At 35.9% G+C, this 20,978-nt stretch overlaps 1 protein-coding gene across 2 annotated transcripts in view; it reads right to left on the bottom strand.

Annotated features, from left to right (window-relative positions):
• Nucleotides 1-20,978, bottom strand: part of LOC150085147 (uncharacterized) — a 307,492-nt gene that overhangs the window by 19,057 nt on the left and 267,457 nt on the right. For both annotated transcript variants that reach the window (XM_090373892.1, XM_090373893.1), the window contains 3 exons: nucleotides 17,256-17,401; nucleotides 10,747-10,918; nucleotides 7,332-7,444 (listed from right to left, as the gene is read on the bottom strand). In XM_090373892.1, coding sequence (XP_090230018.1) covers nucleotides 7,332-7,444; nucleotides 10,747-10,918; nucleotides 17,256-17,401 — 431 coding nt within the window. The remainder of the gene's footprint in view (nucleotides 1-7,331; nucleotides 7,445-10,746; nucleotides 10,919-17,255; nucleotides 17,402-20,978) is intronic.

Below are 20,978 nucleotides of genomic sequence, written 5' to 3'. Positions count from 1 at the left end.
ATGAATGCTTAATTATTTATTCATTTTATTATAATTTAACTTTATTTAATATAATTCAATGATAGTATATATTTCGGCTTCATATGGAGGAATTGCAAGTTGCTGCCTCTAATGAATGCTTAATTATCTTAATTATTTTAATTTTTTATTATAATTTAATTTTCGTCAACATTTAATATAATTCAATAGTAATGGGTCGATATGCTAATTTAGCAACGCCTGTGCCGCCATCTATTTCCTTTTTTTCTTCAATATAAGCTGATTCAGCTTACAGTATGTCAGTAGTGTGGCTCTGCTTTAGAGTGCTGTCTGTTCTATAGTTTATTTTCGCTGCATAAGGACCACCGCCATGCAAATCCTCTGCATTGGTTGATCTATCGGAGAATGGAAGGGTGGTTTAGTTCTTCGATATTTCCGCCTTTGCGATGTTTTGTATGACGATTGAAATGCAGCGATTCCATGACCATTATTGGCCTCGTGGTCCTCTGTCGATATGGGGCATGATGGTCTGTCTATTCTATTTTATTTTAGTTTATTTTGATTTTGTTATCGTTTGGTAGTTCCTTTAACCCTCTTTGGGTGATATTTCACGTCTTTCGGAACTGGTACCTCTCGGGGGGGGGTACCGCTAAATTAATAACTAATTGGCATTATCCTAAAATTTGTATAGTTTTTGTTAATTGGATTTAAAGATCGAAATTATATTAGGGTTTCTGGGCTACTATTTATATCTATTCTTTCTTTTCATTCGATTGTTTATTTGGGTTATTTTTATGTTAATTTTCGCTCTACAGTTTTTGCCATACTACTGGCTTATGTTTTATTTAATTTAAAATAATGGATGTATTCAGCTTCATATGGAGGAATTGCATGTTGCTGCCTCTAATGAATGCTTAATTATTTATTCATTTTATTATAATTTAACTTTATTTAATATAATTCAATGATAGTATATATTTCGGCTTCATATGGAAGAATTGCAAGTTGCTGCCTCTAATGAATGCTTAATTATCTTAATTATTTTAATTTTTATTATATTTAATTTTCGTCAACAGTTAATATAATTCAATAGTAATGGGTCGATATGCTAATTTAGCAATGCCTGTGCCGCCATCTATTTCCTTTTTTTCTTCATATAAGCTGATTCAACTTACAGTATGTCAGTAGTGTGGCTCTGCTTTAGAGTGCTGTCTGTTCTATAGTTTATTTTCGCTGCATAAGGACCACCGCCATGCAAATCCTCTGCATTGGTTGATCTATCGGAGAATGAAGGTGGTTTAGTTCTTCGATATTTCCGCCTTTGCGATGTTTTGTATGACGATTGAAATGCAGCGATTCATGACCATTATTGGCCTCGTGGTCCTCTGTCGATATGGGGCATGATGGTCTGTCTATTCTATTTTATTTTAGTTTATTTTGATTTTGTTATCGTTTGGTAGTTCTTTTAACCCTCTTTGGGTGATATTTCACGTCTTTCGGAACTGGTACCTCTCGGGGGGGGGGGATACCGCTAAATTAATAACTAATTGGCATTATCCTAAAATTTGTATAGTTTTTGTTAATTGGATTTAAAGATCGAAATTATATTAGGGTTTCTGGGCTACTATTTATATCTATTCTTTCTTTTCGTTCTGATTGTTTATTTGGTTATTTTTATGTTAATTTTCGCTCTACAGTTTTTGCATACTACTGGCTTATGTTTTATTTAATTTAAAATAATGATGTATTTCAGCTTCATATGGAGGAATTGCATGTCGCTGCCTCTAATGAATACTTAATTATTTATTCATTTTATTATAATTTAACTTTATTTAATATAATTCAATGATAGTATAGTATATATAGTATATATATATATATATATATGTGATGTGTGTGTGTGTATGATTATAAAAAATAGGGATAAAGGTAAAAGTTTTGCCGTATTGAAAGCCCCATTGAAATTCCCTTTCAATGTATCTATATATCAATAATTAGCTACATAATCATTATTGTATTATATATTTATATATTATTACTTAATTTTATGTTTATTTCCGGGGTATGGCATTGTAGACCTACACAGGCTATCTTAGTCTTTATAAGTTATCTTGGCCTTATGGCCCACTGTATACTGTTATGTTTATATACATATTCAGCTTATATATAGTACAGTCGGTCCTCGTATAACACGTGTTTACATTACACGAATTCGATCATACACGATTTATAAATAGGGGAACGTTATCTTATATAATACGAACCGAATTCGCTTATGCACGATTCGCCTTTGTGTTTACAAGAAATGGCAGTCGAACGCAGAATCACCCCAAATGAACGCAACACGATAGAAATGAAGAAGATTCTGAAAATGTATTTATGTGATTTATATCAGTGAAGGGGAAACACATTTCACCATAATAACATGAAAACCAACACAATTCCAGCTATCGATATAATCGCAAATGCAATTAGATGGAGTTTACTACCAGTTTATAACAGATTCCACCAGCAGAAACGAAACTGGAAATTGTTTTTATTGTTTTATGGTAGTAACCCCCAGAAATGTGCTTTACTAAAATGTGGGGTGTTAATAATGTATCTCGGCCTTTACGGTGTTGTTTATTCAGTTGCTACATGCGCTCAGCTTTGTTTATGTGTATCAAGCGTGCCTCATCGTTTTGTAATTGCGCTTTATTCCCTAAAAACTAGTAAAATACTTAAAAGGTGTGAAAAGGAAGCATCCTGGTGAAGACACTGCATATTCAGAGAGAAAACTAAAAGCAAAACATCGATAAACAGAGGCGGACTGGGTCAAAAATTCTTACCCGGGAAAATTTATAGTGGCCTCATACTGCGGTTTATGGCCAAAATCACACCGGCCTCCGGCCCACCGGGATTTCCCGGGTAAGGCTTATGGCCAGTCCGCCTCTGTCGATAGAGAAAAAAATATGAAATTGCGAAACGCTTTGAGCGAAATGAAAGACCATGTGATATTACACGTGCTACAGACCTAAATGAGGCAACCCCGAGAATTACAAAGAATGCGGAGAAAATAAAAACAACTTTCATAGCGGGAACAACTCAAAGTGTAATTAAAATCCATTAGATTAAGACAAGAATTGGAAGAGATGGAACAGCTGTCATCTGTTTGGATAGAAAATCAAACAAAAAACAAGTTTGCTTACGATAGAAGCAAAAGCATTAGCAATATTTTATTACGTAATAAAATACGTAAGCATTTTATTACGACTATTTTATTTAATATAATAAATTTTTTACGAATAAAATACATATTTTATTCGTAAAAAATACTTTATTATAATATAATAAAAAATATTTATTTTTTATTATATTATAATAAAAAATATATTATATTTTTTATTACGTATTTTAATCGTTATAAAATACGTATTTTATAACGATTAAAATTACCCGATTATTTATTATGTTTGGTAATGTTTTGGTTCCAAATGTGTGTTCAATCTTGGGAGGTCGGCACCTAACCCCACTTTTCCCATAGGGCCTGTTGTTTATATTGCACGATTTTGCATTGCACGAGGGTTTCTAGGAACACAACTATCGTGCTATACGAGGACAGACTGTATATATATATATATATATATATATATTTATATATTGTGTTCTTATTGAAGATTATAATAATGATATCCAGTAAAGTTAACAGTATTAGGTATTTGTCAGTTGTGCAACGTTAATGCTATTGTACATAGGGCAATTAGACATTATACGTGCACGAAATTATATTGGTTGATTTTATTTAATTAAATGGTATTTATCTGTAGGGAATTAGGTGTATATGGACCAAGCTACCAAGTTAGTAAAAGTAAATTAGCTTTAGCCTGGGTGGCCTATATAACTTTACATTAATGAAATGGAAATAAAAATAAAATAAATATAAAATGATGCTAAAAAATGAAAATTGCAAAGAGCAAATAACATTCCCTCACTTGGCCATCTGTCTGCTACTTCATCGAGAGCTTTGAGCAAATCGATAGCCAGACTAAAGGAATGTCTCATACCTACCCATTTCTGTTGTCCCCATACCAGTTTTGCCAGTTATTAATTTTAATAACTATAAATATACACTGTATATATATAAAAATACCTGGGAAAGTTGGTGGTTTTGTTTTTTTTTTTGGATGATGCTATTATAAGCTTGCTTCCATGCAATACTTGCCACCATCTCAAAAACAATGACAGCATTATAGAAGACTGCAATCCCTGTACCTGAAGAAGCAGAGGAGAAGATATCTGCAAAATGTATTTTATTACAGGGGGTCCCCAGTATCCGAGTATTCATTATCTGGGTCCCTGCAGTTACGAGGAGTTGAAAATTAAAGAATTAAAGCTTTCTTTCCCTTCAGAAAATTGACCAAGCACTTGAATATTTTTTGTGAGAACGATCTTCTTCATGATCGTGCAACAAATGTTAAGCGCGAAGCGAAGTTAAAGACATAACTAAATGCTACAACCCAATTTTATCTTTAAAAAAAAATGACATAAAAAAATAATAATAATAAAACACGTACAACTCTGTATTTATTCTTTATTCGTACAACTGAAAATAGTGTAACTTCAATAAACTTTACTTAACCTTACATTGTGTAACATAATAAAAATGTCTAATAAAATAATTTTCACATTTTTCAGTTCCTTCATCCATTTTTTTTACTATGTAAAAGTACATAATAAACATTACTATATACAGAGGCAGTCCATCCCAAGGGTGCAAGAGGTGCACTGCACCTGGGCGGCAACGTTCAAGGGGTGTCTGAAAACCTGAAACCTACATACACATATTAAGAAAATTTTAAAGGGCAGTGCCAATTTTCAATTAGCACCTGGGTGCAAAACTGCGATTGGCATGCGGGTGCCACATACCCTAGGAACACCCCCTGACTATATAAACTGTTCAAAGAAAGTGCATCACCTAGAAATTTCGCATTTCTACCCCTTTTTCACGATGGTATGTTTCTATTTGCGACTCTCACAAATAGAAATATAAACAAAAGATATTTATTAATGGGCAAAGCTAAGTAATATTTGACAGGTGCTCTCAAAATATTCCAAAATGAGCATTTGCAAACTTTATACAACAATTTTGGTAAACAAGACAATTATGGCTGAAATGTTATCAGATGCCCCCAATTTGCTTCAGTTTATCATTTTAAATGGAAAACAAAATGAAAAGATCACCAGGTGCAAACTAATATTTAGTTGAACTGCCTCTGGTCCTGATGACAGCAGAACACCTTCGAGGCATTGACAAGATAAATTTCTGAAGATAATCAACTGATAGTTCGTGGTTCCAAATACGAATTATGGCTTCCTGAAGTTCATGAAGGGTTTTTGGTTTCTTTCTGGGAACTGCAGATTCCACACGATGCCAACAGTTCTCTATAGGATTCAGGTCCGGGCTGTTTCTTGGCCAGCTAAGAGTTGTAATGGACCGTTCTTCCAACCATTTTTCATCTGTAACAAATGTAAACACATTACTGTTGAACCTCTAATGCAGAAATGAAGCTAAAGTAACTACAGAAGTACCTACATACACTTTTCGTCCGATGACAAGGGGCAAAATTGTCCTGAAAGATGCAGTTACTTGGCAGGTTGAAATGGTCTCTAATGGTTGGTAGCAATTTGCCTTCCAATATAGCAAGGTATCCATTGGCATTAATAGAACCTTTTATAAACTGCAGGTGACCTACTCTGCAATATGAAATGCACCCCCATATCACTTGGCTGGTAGGAAATTTCACTGTAGACACCATACAGTTTAGATGGTATTCTTCACCATGTCTACAGCAAACCGTTTATCTCCCATCAGGCCATGCAGGTTGAATTTCTTCTCATCCGAGAAAATAACTGACTTTCACTGCTCGGGAGTCCATTTGACATGCTCCTTACACCAAATTAACCAGGCCATTTTTGTTTTTTGTGTGAGGAGGGACTTCTTCTTAGGACGACAGGATACAATTCCATTTTTGAAGAGGCATCTTCTGACTGTTACTGCACTTGCTACCACTCCTGTATGTTCTTACCATTCTCTTTTCTTTAAGAAGCTTTACAGTTTTTAAGGCATAAGCACTTCAAAACGCAGTCCTATTTTGGTGTAGAGACTCGTTTGCGTCCGTTTACTTTTTTCCTATCAGCAGATTGGTTGGTTGGTTTTGATTTTATTGGCGCATTAGCTACTAAGGCTATAATGCGCCAAGACCAGCCTATCAGCAGAACCAGTATTCTTGAATGGAAAGAAATCTCACTGTCGACTGATTACAACTACTCTATAAGCAACATGATGGGAAGAACATCCTTCCTCACGTAAAGCAACAATAGCACTCTTTCTTCGTGGCATCAACTGCATGCAACTCTCCATCCTGACACAAGCAAGGAATGACTGCAACTCTTGCAGAGCGTGCTTATATAGCTGAAAGTAAGAGCTGATGCAATATTGTCATCAACTACATGTCAATCTTATCTGATGCAATCTGTAGGAAATACTGCCATATACTTACGTTATTCAGAGGACAATTACAATTTTAAGGAATGATGCACTTTCTTTGAACACCAGTGTAATATCGGTGTAGATACACCATATCTACTCATCCTTCAGAATGAGGGACCAATGTATTGCACTACTTTGAATAAGTAACTCTTCACTTGCAATACCAGGGTATTTGTCCACCCACCGATGAAAAGCAAACTAGCTTTAAAACGGGGCCGCCTGGGTGGTTGCACGCACCAAGAATAAGTAACAATGGTCTTCTCTATTAGCGAAGCGTTACTTATTCGAGGTAGTGCAATACATGGGCAACTATGGGAAATGATGCTTTTCACACTACTATCATAGCTTTTCTTAAGAGTTGTCTATGGTGTATCTACACCGATATTATATAGATATAGAATCTTAAACTCTTAAAATATTATGCCTTTGCATTTAGTTTTATTTAAATAATAAGAATTATGAAAATTAGTCCCCGTTTTAAGTGGAATTTTCTGGAACTAATTATCCTCGGATAGCGAAGATCCCCTGTAGTAATAAATAGTTTCTGAACTTCAAACAGGTCGATACCTTCATTTCAAGTTTTAACCAAGAAAAGTTGAATCAGACTGTTCGATTATATAAGTTGGAAAAGTTTGAAGGTATGCACTGCTAGTCCAGAAGCTAGCTTAGTGGAGGACTATGCTGCACAGCTTCAATTTAAGTTTAATTCTGGACATGTTTTTTTAAACATGTGCACACTTTGGGATTGCAGTGTTAGTTAACATAAACTTCCAAAATGTTTTCTGGTTAAAAATACATTTTTAATACAAACAAAAATAATTACCTGGAAAACCATTTGGCTAGCAACAACAAGATAACTGAAAGTGTCAGCATTATTCCCAAAGCAGATCCATGGTAGTCTGAAGGAAGACTTTTCCAAAAACTATGAACTGGGGCCTAAAATATTAGTAAAAAAAAATTGCCTCATTTTACTTTTATTACTATTTGTTTAATATTTCAATTTCAACAATATACTAATAACATAAGTAAAATTTATCAAGTGTTCTGAAATTGAAATTCTCAATTTCTCTGTAGATAAAAATATTTAAGAAATAAAACTTTAAACACACACAAAAAAAAAAAAGGGGGGGGGAGGGGGAAACAGCAATGGTGCATAAAGTGAAAAAAAAAATTTTTTTTAACCATTTAATGGAATCAATCCAAGAAACCAGTGATGACCGGAGGATATCCAGTTCATAGGTCACTTGGATTTTGCAGGTACACAGGCCATGCTAAACAAAACATCTGTATAAACATGAGTCACAGAAATACAGGCAACCCCTGTATAACATGGTACTTCTACAACATGGTTTCGCTCTAACACAATTGATAAATTGCTAAATTCTCACACAACACAGTACTTATATAACAAGGTTAGAGAATTGCGGTAAACCTTGCATAACACGGTATTTTTGAGCTTTTGTGTGGGGAAAACCCTGCTATTATGTTGTATGTAATTTTTCAACATTTCCATTCTTTTTTGTGAATCCCCACTGTTGACTCGCCAGTCGTTATGCAAAAAATAAAAAAATTGAGAAATCTCCATATTTTATCTTGTTGGTAAATCTCGTTGGTTGATATGCCCAAGGAACTTAGGCATAATTCATAATTTGAGTAAATGCTGATTTATTTAAAGAATGGTTTCTAAATTGTTTTGTGCCAGTTGTAGAAAACTATTTAAAGCAAAAAAATCTAGATTTACAAGTTTTATTACTATTGGATAACACACCAGGCCATCCAAAATGTTGAAGTAAATGTTGCTACCACCTAATACAACTTCTTTAATTCAGCCATTAGATCAAGGCATTACATCAGAAAATGTTACAATGGATTTTGGAAAAAATTGATTCCGAATCTATTGAAGTGATGGAGGCATGGAAACATTTTTTCAATTGGAATCATATCTTTATCGCTCAAAGGAGTAAACCGTCAATACATGTATGTTGGAAAAATGTATGGCCAGGATCAGTTCATCAGGAAATATGGCAGAATCGGTGTGATAGTAGAACTTGCTAAGTTGGTAGGAGGGAAAGGTTTTGATATAACTACTGAAGACGGTCAAGAATTACTGTAGAAAAAGAGGTTGGCAAAGTGGATTTGGGGGAAATGGCATCGGAGGTAAACCAAATCAGTTCAGAGGATGATAGCGCAGGTGAAAATTCTGAAGTTCCAAATTTTACACTAAAAGCATACAGGCAGGGGAGGGCCGGGTGCCAATATTCAAGTGGCACCTGAAAACCTCAAACCTGCATACACTTATGAAGAAAATTTTAAAGGGAGGCCACATACCCTAGAAATGCCCCTGCATATGGAAAGGCATAAACTTAGCTGAGCAATTAGAATCTTATAAACATCCTTGTTTAATTGTGCTTAGCAGCAATGAAGAGGAAGAAAATTAAATGAACGTTCATTATCCGACATGTATGTATCATAGTTTGTAAGAAATTTGTTCAATTATTACTATTTTTAATAAAAATTAAGTTTCCGATAGTTATAAAAAAAAAATGATGTATTCTGTTAGCTTTTGGAACATAACACCCCTTTTTGTACTGGTTCTTAGTCTCGGATAACACGGTTTCGCACTACATGAGATTTTATAGAAACTTAACTACTGTGTTATATGAGAGTTACCTGTAGCTATCTAACTGCACAATGCATTATAAATCACCTGGTCTAGGCTACAGTAACAAAACAGCATTGCAGAATTGCAAACAGTGTTGTCTGTCTCCATACATAATAACAAAAAGAAATATCTTCGATGAACAAATAATGAATGACTTACAAAAAGTCACTTACTTCAGGGAATTTCAATCTAAGCTGAATTAAGCATGAACAAAATATGAAGGCAATGGAAACCACACATCTACATGGGAACCTGACATCAGCATTTAAGGCTATAAAAAGCTTGCATAAACTAAACAAGCAAATAATTTGATAATAGTATGCATCTCTGCATTTCATATTCTGTCCTAGGGTACTCTTGGTTTCCCCAGAGACAGCTACAAGGCTTGGATTTATTCTCATTTCAGAGATCACACTACTATCCGTGAATCAACCAAAATTAATAATACTGTTTTAAACTGAATAACATCAACTAAACAAGGTAAATTCACTATTCATTTAAAATTTAATGCATGCCAGACAGCAGGTGGCCTCTATTACAAACCTTGTACTAAATGGTGAATAATATATATATACAGTGTATAAGTATAGTGCGAAAGCATCAATAATACATAGCTAAATCTGAATGAACAGAATATTAGCAAAGCGGCATCATTTTAAGTTATATCTCATATTGTGAACACCTTCACAACAAGTTTCCATGATAATGCACTACTTCGAATAAGTAACGCTTCACCTGAGGAGAAGACTAATGTTACTTATTCTCAGATGGATACTACCACCCAGACGGCACCGTTTCAGGGCTATTTGGTCCTTCTTCGGTGGGTGGGTAGGTACCTGAGTGATGCAATGATGGCAAAACAGTTATGAAGTATAACTCCACAATATGAGAGATGCCTGATGGTGTCCATCTGAGAATAAGTAACATTAGTCTTCTCCTCAGGTGAAGTGTTACTTATTTGAAGTAGTGCAATATCATGGCAACTCATTGTGAAGGTATTCACAATATGAGATATAACTTAAAACGATGCCGCTTTGCTAATATTCTGTTCATTCAGATTTGGCTATGTATTATTGATGCTTTCGCACTATACTTATACATAGTCTAGACTTTTCCATAGCTTGAGGCTTACGCCCTAAATGCTTTATATATATATATACACACACACACACACACACACACACACACACAGAGTGTTTAAATGGGCAGTCAAGCTCTATTGAAACAAGGGAATATTTTTTTTTTTTCTTTCTAAGGCAAACTATAGAAAATATACTTACATTAGACAGTCTTTATACTTATATTAAGGATAGCTGCAGAGTGGCTGTCAATATTTCAGCTTTGTCACTCTTGCCAAAAATTAATTACTGTAACAAACTGTCTAACCTTAGGGAAATGGAGAATTTATGCATTTAAAGAAGCCTTAGAGATGTAATTGGATAACACAGGTAAAAAAGGACGTATGAATGAATTTACTTTTCTTTGCATCATTTTGCCAATATTAATATTAATTTAACAACCCAACAACAGCATATTTTCAAAAAACTATTATTTAATCTTAAGATTTAATACTCACCAAGTAAAAATGTAAAGATTCTACACCTGACTCTCCTAGCATGCTACTCAAAAGTTCATCTGATGTACTGCTGGCAAGGAAGTTGATGACCAATAACATAGGGAGAAATACACCCATTATACCTAACAGAATACCTTTCCCACTGGCACGTAAGTTTTCGATTCTTGCAAGACTATTAAAAATAACAAATATTAGAAAGGACTAATTAAAAATTAAACACTAATTACACTGCCACAACTTTTCATTAGGTCACACTAATCACAAAGTCAATAAAAAAAGTCAATATAAAAAAGTCAATATATATAAATAAAAAAAGACTGATATGGTAGGACCACGTTGATTGCAAGTTTCTTTCACAGATACCTTTGAGGCTGACCTTATGTCCTAACTTCAGCAGTGATAAGACATGAATGTGAACAGACAGACTAATAAACATTAAAATCATCATGGAATAAAGGTGGCCTTCCATTTATGTGTCCTTGTTTTTGGTATATCCTTTACTTTTGAAAGCTGAAAAGTTGGTGAATTTCAACATAAAGTGGAAGAGAATGAAATGGTAACGTTGCCTGTTTTCAGTGGAAAAGCCATCTGATAATGGACACCCTTACTAGTCACTGGATATTAACAGAACTCCCAAAAATAAACATGTTTTATACCATTTCACATTTACTGTGCTTTCTTTTTCTGGAAAAGTTATCAATCATTTACCCAGAGATATACTAAATGAGGCTTATGCCTCCACTTTATGAAATCAGCTGAGGTGTCAGTGTGTTATTGAGATATTCTTGTACATTCAAATGAAAGTGAGGAGGTGCAGCATCTTGCAAAATGAAATTTGCAAGGTGGTGCACCTCCTTATTTTCATGTGAACATGAAACAAGAATATCTCAATAACACACTGCCTCAGCAATAGGTGGGATAAGATTCTAAAGATGCCATGTGGTGCTCTTGGCCTTCCAGGTTTTATCATCTTTTAAAGATTACCTGTGTGTTCCTTTATGAGCATTTTTTAAGTTTTGTTTCACTATAAGTGATAGTGGAAAAGGAAACTTTTTTTATTACCCTACAAAACTTTTATAAACAAATTTTAGAAGCATATTTTGGGTAAGTAGTGTGGCAGCATTGCATCATGCAGCAGCACCCTATGAGGCAATGGTATGTGTGCATGAGAAACAACTATTGTAAAAGAAATAACACTATTGATTTATAGTTTTATCTATTGATATATACTGAATGGCCACTTTATTAGATACACCTACATAATAGCAGTTATGTCTTCTTTTAGTCCTCAGAACAACTTGGATTCTTTGTGGCATGAACCCAATATGGTGTTTAGTGTAACAGAGGGATGCTGCTCCATACTAACTCAATTACCTCCCACAGTCGTTGCAAATGGATCAATTCCAAAGAGCTCATTCTATCTCATCCCACAGGTGTTAATTTGGATTGAAATCTGGTGTTTGGGAAAGCAAAAGGCTAAAATCATTCTCATGTTCATGAAATCAGTTCAGTTCTATACATTTCTGGCCATGTGACACGGCACATTATCCTGCTGGATAGAAACAACTTGATGGATACATTAAAGCCACGAAGGAATGCACCTGGTTGGAAACCATTTCCAGACAATCTGTAGTATTTAAATATTGCTACCAAGGGGTATAATATACAACATGAAAACACTCCTCACACCATTATATCACTGCCACCAGCCTGCACTGTTGTAGAAATTACATTTTTAACTTTCTCAATTATGGGCAGTTCTTCCTTCACAGTATACAACTTTATTTTACTTACCAGGCCCATTAAAGTCTCCATGTTACATAAATTTAAGAAGAAAAATTTAAATTTAATTTAATCTATAACTATAAAAACATACAAATACTATTACAAAATCAAAAACTTCACTATATATATAAAAACATTTGCCTCATAAAATGGGAATAACAAAATGCTACTGGCCTATGTTTACGAGCATACTACACAAATAAACTGAGGAAGGATTACAAAAAAACTCTCATTATAGAACTTTCTAGAGGACTAGCCCTACAGAACACAAGCAGAACCTTCTTTCATTTCTGGGGGCTAGTGCTCATATTTCTTCAATATATTGATTGAAAACATTACAGCGTGTACATTTATATGTAAGTTGAAAACCCGCATGCTATTAAAAAGAATAAAAAGGTATAAAAGATTTTATTTCAATTAATAATTATTATAAAGTAATTATTTCCATTTATTTAAGGTTTTAGCATTAGCATTAGCATTAGTAGAGGCATTTGATGCAAGAAAGCAAGCTTATGCAGCATCAGCCAAAAAAAAAAAAAAACCCACTTCCACTTCACCCCTCTGTTCGTTCCAAATACCTGTCCAGCTGAGCCTTAAACTTATTTAGGCTATCAACCTCCACCACAAGGGATGGAAGTCTGTTCCACCAACCAATCACCCGCTGGCTAAAGGCAAATTTCCTCAAGTCTATCCTACATCTGTCTTTCTTCAATTTGAATTTATGCCCTCTCAGGTGATTTTTCTGAGCTAGAGGAAGAATCCCATCAGCATTGAGCATGCTTAAACCATTCAAGGCTTTATACACCTCTATCAGATCACCTCGCTGGTGCCTAGTCTCCAGACACTGTAATTTGCAAAACTTATGCCTTTCTTCGTAAGAGCACCCCTTTGTTCCATTCACTAATCTAGTTGCCCTTCTCTGTACTCGTTCCAGCAGCTCTACATCCTTCTTGAAATGAGGCCTCCAGACCTGTATACAGTACTCTAGGTGTGGCCTGACCATTGCCTTATACAATGGAATAATCACCTCCTTATCCCTGCTGGAAAAATTCCTGTATATCATTGACAATACTCCATGAGCTACTCTTGCAGCCCGTCTGCACTGCTCAGAGAACTTCATATTTGCCTGCACAACCACCCCCAAGTCCCTTTCATTTTCTACCACTGTCAGTGTAGTACCACAGAGTTGATACGTTGCTCTGGGGTTGCTGTTTCCCATGTGTAGTACTTTACATTTGTCAATGTTAAACTTCATTTGCCACCTCTCAGCCCATCTGCTCAACCTTTTCAGATCCTGTTGCAGCAGCATAGTGTCAGTAGTGTCCTTGACAACCCTGCCAACCTTTGTATCATCTGCAAACTTGGACATTAAGCTTGATATACCATCATCAATATCATTTATAAATACAGAAAACAATAATGGACCCAACACTGAGCCCTGAGGGACTCCACTAATAACATTAGTCCACGATGAGCAGTGTCCATTGATTACCACTCTCTGTCTTCTCCCCCTCAACCACCCCTTTATCCATAGCAGCAATTTGCCTCCAATGTCACACTGCTCCAATTTGTGCAGCAGTCTTCCATGTGCAACAGTATCAAAAGCCTTTCTAAGATCCAAGTATATAATATCAAAGTTATTCCCTGCATCCAGTTCTTTTGTGACTGCATCATAATATCCAATCAAGTTGGTCAGGCAAGACTTCCCCTTAACAAAACCATGCTGTGTCTGAGCTATAACTGAAGTCTTGTCTAAATGATCCTGCAGTGCTTCTTTAACCAGTGCCTCCATTAATTTTCCTGGAACAGAAGTTAAGCTCACAGGTCTATAATTACTTGTGTCAGCCTTTGATCCTCCTTTGTATATTGGGGTCACATTTGCACATTTCCAGTCTATGGGTACCTCCCCTGAGTCCAAGGAAGCTCTCATAATTATGGCTAAGGGTTTGCTTACTTCCTTTGCTGCCTCCTTTAATATAACTGGATAGATCCCATCCACCCCTGGTGCCTTTCTTGTGTTTATCTTCAACAGTTTCTCCTCCACTTTACTCCCAGTTATTTCAAGATTCTGTAGCTTACTGCTAGAGTTGAATACACCTCTGGCATTCCCCTTGCTGAATAACTCCTCATGTGTGAATGTCGATGCAAAATATTCATTTAGTTTGTTAGCTACCTGAGCAGGATCATCAACAGTTGACCCATCAATATCAAGTGGACCAATCTGATTCATCCCCTTCCTTCTAGAGTTAACATAAGTAAAGAACTCTTTGCTGTTTTTCTTTGCATCCCTTGCCAAGGATTTCTCGTAATCTGCCTTTGCCTACCTAACCGCCTTTGTAACTTGGTTGCATATCAACTTGTATCTATCATAGGCTTCTGTGTCATGTGTTAATTTGTAAGTATCCCATGCATTTTTCTTCTCTGCCATATGCCTCATTAGTTCATCTGACATCCATTTTGGCCTAAACCTTGAACAATATTTCTTAGTTGGTATGTAAAGCCTAGTAGCTTCCAAGATAAGTTCTTTGAATGCTTCCCATTTTGAATTTGCTGTTGGTAACATCATCAGTTGGTCCCACTGTATAGAATTTAAATACTGTCTCAGTCCATCGTAGTCGCCTTTACGGAAGCAATAACCCTTCCCTTTACTCCTAATGGTAGTTACCTCTTTGAGTAAATCCCACTTCAGCACACTGTGATCACTGCCACCTAGTGGTTCGTTTATCTGCAGATTTTTAATGCATGAAGAATCACTGCTGATAATCAAATCAAGAGTATTACTTCCTCTAGTTGCCTCCCGAACATGCTGATGTAGAAAACAATCATCCAATAAATCCACAAAAGCCCTGCTAGTGTGTGTGTAACCAGCCCCCAAATTCCAGTCAATATCTGGGAAATTAAAATCTCCCATTATAAGACTCTCTGATTTACTGGCCCACTCTATTTCCCTGTACAGTTCCTTATTATACTCATCAGAGTCATTAGGCCTATAGCACACTCCTACTCTCAATTTTGATCTCCCAATGCTTATGTCACACCAAACTGACTCAACACTGCACTGTCCGGCGATGTCGACTTGCTTCACTTCCTTGGTTTTTATGTGTTTCTTAACTAATAGCATAACCCCTCCCCCCTTCCTATCCTGTCTATCCTTTCTGTAGACGTTATACTCCCCAAATTGCAGTTCTGCATCCCTTATATCTGTGTGACACCACGTCTCTGATATCCCAACAATATCTGCCTTTGATGTTTTGAGCAATACCTCAAATTCATCAAATTTATTTACTAAACTCCTAGCATTGGTGTACACGCAAGTAGACCTGCACCTGTTCCTATTCTTAGCTACCCTAACACAACCCATGTGTTTACTTGTACCGCAATGGCTCCCAGCAATCTCTGAAATACCATGCATCTTATTTTCCAGGCTTCTGCTCATTCTAATAGAAGCAGTGCAAGAATCTCTTTCACCTCTGCCAGTGGCTACTGTCAATCTATTGGTCTTTGTCTCCCCCCAAGCTAGCAGTTTTCCGACCCACCTAACACTGCCTCGATAGCATCAGCAAATATTCTTGCACCCTTTCTATTTAAGTGTATCCCATCCCTGTAGAAGCAATCTCTCCTGTTAACAAGTACAGTCCAGGCTGAAAAAAATTCTACCCCTTGAGCCTTGCACAATCTTTCCAGGGCCGAATTGATCGACAAGGCTCTCATCATATACTCCCTCCTATCGTGTCTGGGCAGAATTACAGACACTTTCAAATTCAACCCTAATTCTCGGCTTTTGTTCAACAGTGACCTGTACTTGTTAAGTAATTCTGCCAGTCTCCTACTCTTAATATTATTAGTGCCAACGTGTACAACTATATCACCTTTTGTGCCCTTAAAAGATGATATTCGCTCTACAACGTCATCAACCTTTGCCCCTGGCAGACATACCCTGGTCCTGTTCCACCTATCTTTTTTACAAAGCATGTTCCCCGTTTCCCTGACAATAGAGTTACCAACAACTACATAAAACAATTTACATAAAACATAAAACAATTTTTTCTATATAAAACAATTGTTAAACGAACTAAACAAACTGCGCCATAACTGATTCCTAGAATTTAGTCTCTATTATCCATTTATCAAAACCAAAATTCAAGAGGAAAGAGGGTTAAATCTGGGTATATTTCTTCTTCAGACTTTAAAGAAAGCAAGAAACAGAAAATTGTTTTTAAATGGGAGTGTTACAGATGTTAAAAAATGTATGTTGCTTCACAGGATTGATAATGGGACAAAAAGAAATGATCATTAAAAGTGAGAGAGTGTTATATGTAGGAGCATTATAACAGGGGTTTACTGCATGCTCAGTGTAGCAAGTGAAAAGTGATGATTCACACACGAAAATTTGGTTATTCATGTATTAAAAATGCCTGAACATTAATGAGAAGAGCAGGAAAGGAGAGATTCCAATAACTGTGTTATATCCAAATCCATAGTATAAGTGATGACATTAAACTGGAGAGTGCCATATTTGCTAATTTTTTTCAAGTAAACGGAAAACAGATATCTGCATAATATCCAGTAGATATTCTTCATAACTAAAGGAGCTACTGAAAGAAGCATGATTTCAAAGTTCTAAAGGCATTACACATGTATTAATGTATACATGCAATTGAAAATGCATTATTTAACTAAAATAAGAGTACTAAGTGATATATTTATAAAATAAAACAACTTACTCATCTTTCTGTAGTTCTCCCTGTATTAGAGTTTCTATCTGTGCACAGTCATATTCTAAAGCGTTGAGGGTATTCTGAATTGTCTGGTTGATAGTCTTTTCAATATCCTTGCAAACTATTTCTATTTGGTTGGCACAACGACTAGGCTAGAAAATATAATGCAATATTTACACAGATTCATTCCACTGTCGCTTTGTAAAATAATATCAATGTAGAACGTATTGAGCATTACAGCTCTGATTCATACTATCTAACAGTAGTAGTGGCATGTGATGCAAGAAAGCAAGTGTATGAGCTTATGCAGCATCAGCCAAAAAAAAAAAAAAAAAAAAATCACACCATTCCCTCCAAATGCCTGTCCAGTTCCTCCTTAAATTTATTTAACCTATCAACTTCCACAACAACAGATGGAAGTTTGTTCCAGCAATTAACCACCCGCTGGCTAAAGGCAAATTTCCGCACATCTATTCTACATCTGTCTTTTCTTAATTTGAATTTATACCCCCTTAGGTTTGTAATCTAAACAAGTGGAAGGATCCCATCAGAATTCAGCGTGCTCAATCCATTCAAGGCCTTATACACCTCAAAATCCACTGTCACGTATTTCATGAAAAATAAACAAAAATATAAACATATATAAACTTATAAACATTCAAAGTATATGTTCATAAGCACTATAGCAAAATATTTTAACTAATTTCAAATGGTACCACACCGACACAGTTACATCACTGGATCCCAGATGGATGAAAAGCATGGTTCAATGGATGCTGTCTGTTATTTGCAAAGTCCATTAAAGTCAGGGTTTACTGTAATGGTAAACCCTCGTTTTAACGAACTGTTGTTATATAATTAATTGTTGAACAATAAATTTGGTCCTTGTAAATCTCTGTAAATGAAAAGGGAATATGTGAGCCAGAAAAAGGTTGAAATTGCTGCACTACAGAATACTGTGAAACTGATCACAAATACAATTACACAGCTGCTTAGAAGACTGTTGAATTATGCTATTGATCTCATTCAGTTAAAAGTGATGGTGATAAACTCATTACTCTATAAAAATCTAATGGTATTAAAATATAAAATAACGAGGTTTAATTTGTTTCACATTATAAACAATCAGATTAATTGAAGAGGCTAACCTCAATATGTAGCATTAGCATTAATAGAGGAATACGATGCAAGAAAGCAAATTTATGCAGCATCAGCCAAAAAAAACCCCTCCCATTTCACCCCTCCATTCATTCCAAATGCCTATCCAGCTAAACCTTAAATTTTTTTAGGCTATTAGCTTCCACAACAAAAGATGGAAGCCTGTTCCACCAATCAACCACCCGATGGCTAAAGGCAAATTTCCGCACATCTATTCTACAACTATCTTTCCTCAATTTGAAACTGTGCCCCCTCAGGTTCTTAGTCTGAGCAAGAGGAAGAATCCCATCAGCATTCAGCTTACTCAACCCATTCAAGGCCTTATACACCTCAATCAGATCACCTTGCAGGTACCTACTCTCCAGGCACTGGAGAGTAGGCACCTGCCCTTCTTTGTACTCGTTCTAGCAACTCTACATTATTCCTAAAATGAGGCCTCCAGACCAGTACACTGTACTCTAGGTGTGGCCTGACCATTGCCTTGTATAATGGGATAATCACCTCCCTGTCCCTGCTAGCAAAATTCCTATATATCATTGACAAGACTCCATGACCTGCCCTGGCAGCCAGTCTGCACTGCTTAGCGAACTTCATATTTGACTGCACAATCACACCCAGGTCTTTTTCACTTTTCACCTCCCTGAATGTAGTACAGTAATACCCCGACTTATGCGAACTCGGAGTTACGCGGTTCTTGATTTTTTCGTTTGGTGTATATCTAAAATTAGCTTACCAGTGATTTGGAAGCCAAATCATAAAGCTTGAGTGACAGCTTCCGTTTTTGAGGACTGGTTTGGTCACCACTTCATACCCAAAGTCGAACGTTATTGCAAGTCTAAACAGATTCCATTTAAAGTGATGCTTCTTATTGACAACGCACCCGGTCACCCTCCTGCCACCCTAATTAATTTGGACCCATGTGTGAAAGTTGTGTTTTTGCCTCCAAACACAACCAACTTGCTTCAACCGATGGACCAGGGAGTCATCAAAACATTCAAGGTTTACTACACGAGGCGTTCGTTTGCAGTCAGAATGAAACTATGAGACAAAATAGTGAGATATCTGTTAAAGACTTTTGGAAACAATTCAATATTTTAGATGCCGTAAGAATCATTGAAGAATCTTGGGATGAAATTCACAAAAAAACATTGGTGTCGGAAGAAACTTTGTGCATTTTTTTTTAAAAAACGAGACGAAAACAATGCCAGAAATTGATCATGTCGCTCATGTGATAGAAGTTGTTAATCTTGCCAGGAAATTAGATTTGGAAGTCAATGGTGATGATGTCAACGAGCTGTTGGATTCACATAGTCAGGAGCTGACAATGAATGAGCTCATAGAGATGAAGAGCTCATAGACCCAGTTCCACCAGAAAAGCACATGACAATTGCAAGTTTGACAGAAGGTCTCAGCTCAATTGAAAAGGGCTTAAAAATTTTAGAACACATAGACTCCAATGAAGAACGTGTTATAGCTACAAAGCAAGGAATAAAAAAATTATTAGCTTGCTACGAAGAAATTCTGTGTGAAAAAAAGAAGGCGCTATGTCGTCAGACGAATTTGTTAGATTTTATGAAGCCATCGACATCAAAATAACTTTTTTATGTAACTCATTTATTTTTTTAATACATATTTTGTATTAATATGTATAAATAACTGCAATTTTATTAAATATTTTTCTTCTAAACTAGTGTTTTTGTTAGTCCTTGGTCCCAATTAAAAAAAAAATTATATGTATTTATATGCAAAGTTGTACCCCGACTTACGCGAATTCGACTTAAGTGATTTTTGTCGGACCCACCTATAGCGTAACTTTGGGGTATTACTGTACCACACAGTTTGTACACTTCTCTTCTGCTTTGGTTATTGCTACCCATATGCAGAATTCTGCATTTGTCAATGTTAAACTTCAGTTGCCACTTCTCAGCCCATTTTCCCAACTTATCTAGATTCAGTTGGAGTACTGTATGCTTTGTATACTGTCTTTACCAACCATGCCAAACTTTGTATCATCTGCAAACTTGGACATTAAATCTGATATACCTTCATCAATATCATTGATAAATATACAAAACAACAATGGGCCCAACACCAAATCCTGCGGAACTCCACTAATAACATTTGTCCATTGATTACCACTCTCTGTCGTCTCCCACTCAACCATCCCTTTATCCATTGTAGAAACTTACCCTTAATGCCATACCTCTCCAATTTGTACAGCAGTCTTCCAGGTGCAACAGTATTAAAAGCTTTCCTGAAATCCAATCAAATTGGTCAGACTAGACCTCCCTTTAACAAACCCATGCTGTGTCTTAACTATTACTGCAGTCTTGTCTAGATGATCCTGCAATGCTTCTTTAACCACCATTATTTTCCCCGGAACACAAGTTAAACTAACAGGTCTGTAGTTACTTGTGTCAGTGTCACCTTTTCAACCCCCTTTGTGAATTGGTGATACATTTGCACATCTCCAGTCCATGGGGACTGGAGGTGTGCAAGGAAGTTCTCATAATCATGGCTAAGGATTTGCTTGCTTGCTTCCTTTGCTGCCTCCTTTAATATAACTCTGTC

The sequence above is a fragment of the Mastigoproctus giganteus genome, chromosome 5 (genome assembly GCF_048544385.1).
Source record: "Mastigoproctus giganteus isolate SK-2022 chromosome 5, ASM4854438v1, whole genome shotgun sequence".
NCBI lineage: Eukaryota > Metazoa > Arthropoda > Arachnida > Uropygi > Thelyphonidae > Mastigoproctus > Mastigoproctus giganteus.
Note: the sequence above shows the minus strand (reverse complement) of the source record. Positions and strands in the feature narration are given on the sequence as shown.